The sequence below is a fragment of the Octopus bimaculoides genome, chromosome 3 (genome assembly GCF_046866305.1).
Source record: "Octopus bimaculoides isolate indiv1 chromosome 3, ASM4686630v1, whole genome shotgun sequence".
In the NCBI taxonomy this organism is placed as follows: Eukaryota; Metazoa; Mollusca; class Cephalopoda; order Octopoda; family Octopodidae; genus Octopus; species Octopus bimaculoides.
The window spans coordinates 61,947,518-61,949,852 of NC_142930.1; the positions used below are offsets into that span (position 1 = coordinate 61,947,518).

At 33.4% G+C, this 2,335-nt stretch overlaps 1 protein-coding gene across 1 annotated transcript; it reads left to right on the plus strand.

Annotated features, from left to right (window-relative positions):
• The first annotated feature begins 609 nt into the window (after positions 1 to 609).
• Positions 610 to 987, plus strand: LOC149136551 (uncharacterized). The gene has a single exon (XM_089348366.1). It carries the CDS (start codon positions 610 to 612, stop codon positions 985 to 987), a length of 378 nt encoding a protein of 125 aa, XP_089204492.1.
• Positions 988 to 2,335: the final 1,348 nt, after the last annotated feature.

Consider the following 2,335-nt stretch of genomic DNA (forward strand, 5'->3'; position numbering starts at 1 on the left):
CTTCCTCTCTTTCACAGATGCACACACATGATATTATGGCTACATCATAGCACTAGGAGAAAAAGGCTTGAATGTAAACATTTGAATTTATAAATTCAAAGAAACTGCCACCAAAGCCTAAGGCAGGAAAAACAATTGATTATATCCTGCATTCTGTATGTCTCTCTCTTTCTATTTATTTGCTTGTCTTTTCGATTTACAAAAGTGGGAAAATTCTAAGAGTATGGGAATATATTCATTAACTTGCTGATTTGAAAAACTATATACATCTTGAGTAGAGGCAAACGGACCCTCAAGTTTTATTGAACGCATGACAGCCTTTCTAGTGTTGCTGCCTTGATAAACTGGACACTTCATAAAGTGCATGATAGGATAGGTGTTCAGGCAAGGAAACCAAACCAAAATTGAAATGTATGAGCAAAGTATGCTCCTCTGACTCATCCAAGAGGGTTGCAAGTCCGAATAACAATTACAAATAAGAAGTGCCATTATGAAAGGCTGCTAAATGTATAGAATGCATGGGAGAAGGAGACCCTGCCTAATGTGGACCCACTAGAGGAACCGGTTATTCAAATCAACAGTAGCTTAGTAGTTAAAGCAATTAAGGATATGAAGACAGGTAAAGTCTCCTGCCCAACAGGAATCACCACTGAGATGTTTAAAATCTCTGGCAGAGTGAGATATGACCTGGTTACCCATATAGTTAATCAGGCTGTCCACAAGGGAGGCATACCCAATGATTGGTGTAGCAGCCTTATATTCAACTGCTACAAAGGCAAATGTGATGCCCTAGACAGAAATAATTACAGAGGTATCAAATTGTTGGACCAGGTGATAAAAGTTGCAGAAAGGGTCATAGCTCAATCAATTAGGAAGAAAGTCAGCATAAATGGATTTGTGCCAGGGAGAAGTACCACTGATGCTATCGTCCTGGTGAAGGAACTGCATGAGAAATATTTGGCACCAGAGTTGACATTTTTGGACTAAAACCCATCAAAGCAGTATCCCAACATGGCCACAGTCAAATGACTGAAACAAAGAAACAAAAATAGAACACATGTGTTTGTATGTGTTGTGTGCCTGGGTTTTTATATATACATATAAAATTATAATTAAAGGTGTCTAAGAGATACCACCATGTCTCAAATAGCAGTCAAAACCTGACTCTAAAACCACATCATGTATTCATACAGCACTTGGTGAAAAGATAAATAGACAAATAAACTAAATAATTTTTATTAGTTTATTTGTCTATTTATCTTTTCACCTTGTGCTGTATGAATACATGATGTGGTTTTAGAGTCAGGTTTTGACTGTTATTTTAAGTAGATACCCTTAATGATAATTTTAATAATTATTATTACTTATAAAGTTTTTCTTCCCATGCTAGCCACTTGATATGATCGTTATTTTAAATAACAGTCTTATCCTTATATATATATATATATATATATATATATATATATATATATATATATATATATATATATATATATACACAGACATACATATATACATATGTATATCACTGTGAATTGGTACATCAATTTAGATCTGTTTATATAAACAAAACAAATAGTAAAAGTTAGCCTAGATTGATAAACAGATATTGATACAATGAGTTACTAAACTGATATGAGTAATAGAGTTGATATGATTGACTGAAAAACTATTGAAATTATATGTGGTGTCCCAGCATTGCTGTAAGTCCAATTGGCTGAAACCAGTAACAGGATAAAAGAATAAACATGATATACATATATACGTGTGTGTGTGTGTGTGTGAAATAAAAAAAAAATAATATAAAAACCTGCAAAGCATTACTTTCTGGCCAACCCTCCATTGTATCTATTATCAAAATATCAATTCTAGTTTGTTTATTCAAGGATACTTATACCAAAGAGTATCACTTAAGAGTGTATGTTTGTTACAAACCTGTTCAATATGTCCTTCAATGAACATTGTGGAGAATGGAGAATATCAATAGTGTCCAGTCATGAGAAGCTATTCAGCACTTCGCCGTCTTTTCTAACACCAGTATCATCATTCAGTCGTCCACCAACAATGAGGCTAATGAAAATAATTATTTATTTATCTCTTCTTGTGTTACATTACATATAGATTAGTTGGTTATCTTTTCAGTTGTGCTTACTGTTGTGTACCACATACAGCTGGGGAAAAAAACACTTCATACACATTTCATGCACACACCATATATTTACACACACACACACACACACATATATATATATGTATGCATATGTATGTATGTATGTATCTATCTATGTATGTATCTATTCACATACAGTTACAGGCATTAATACAGAAATGAATG

Excerpts from the sequence above, each read along its gene's own strand:
- LOC149136551 (XM_089348366.1), top strand. The coding sequence starts at position 610 with ATGAAGACAGGTAAAGTCTCCTGCCCAACAGGAATCACCACTGAGATG.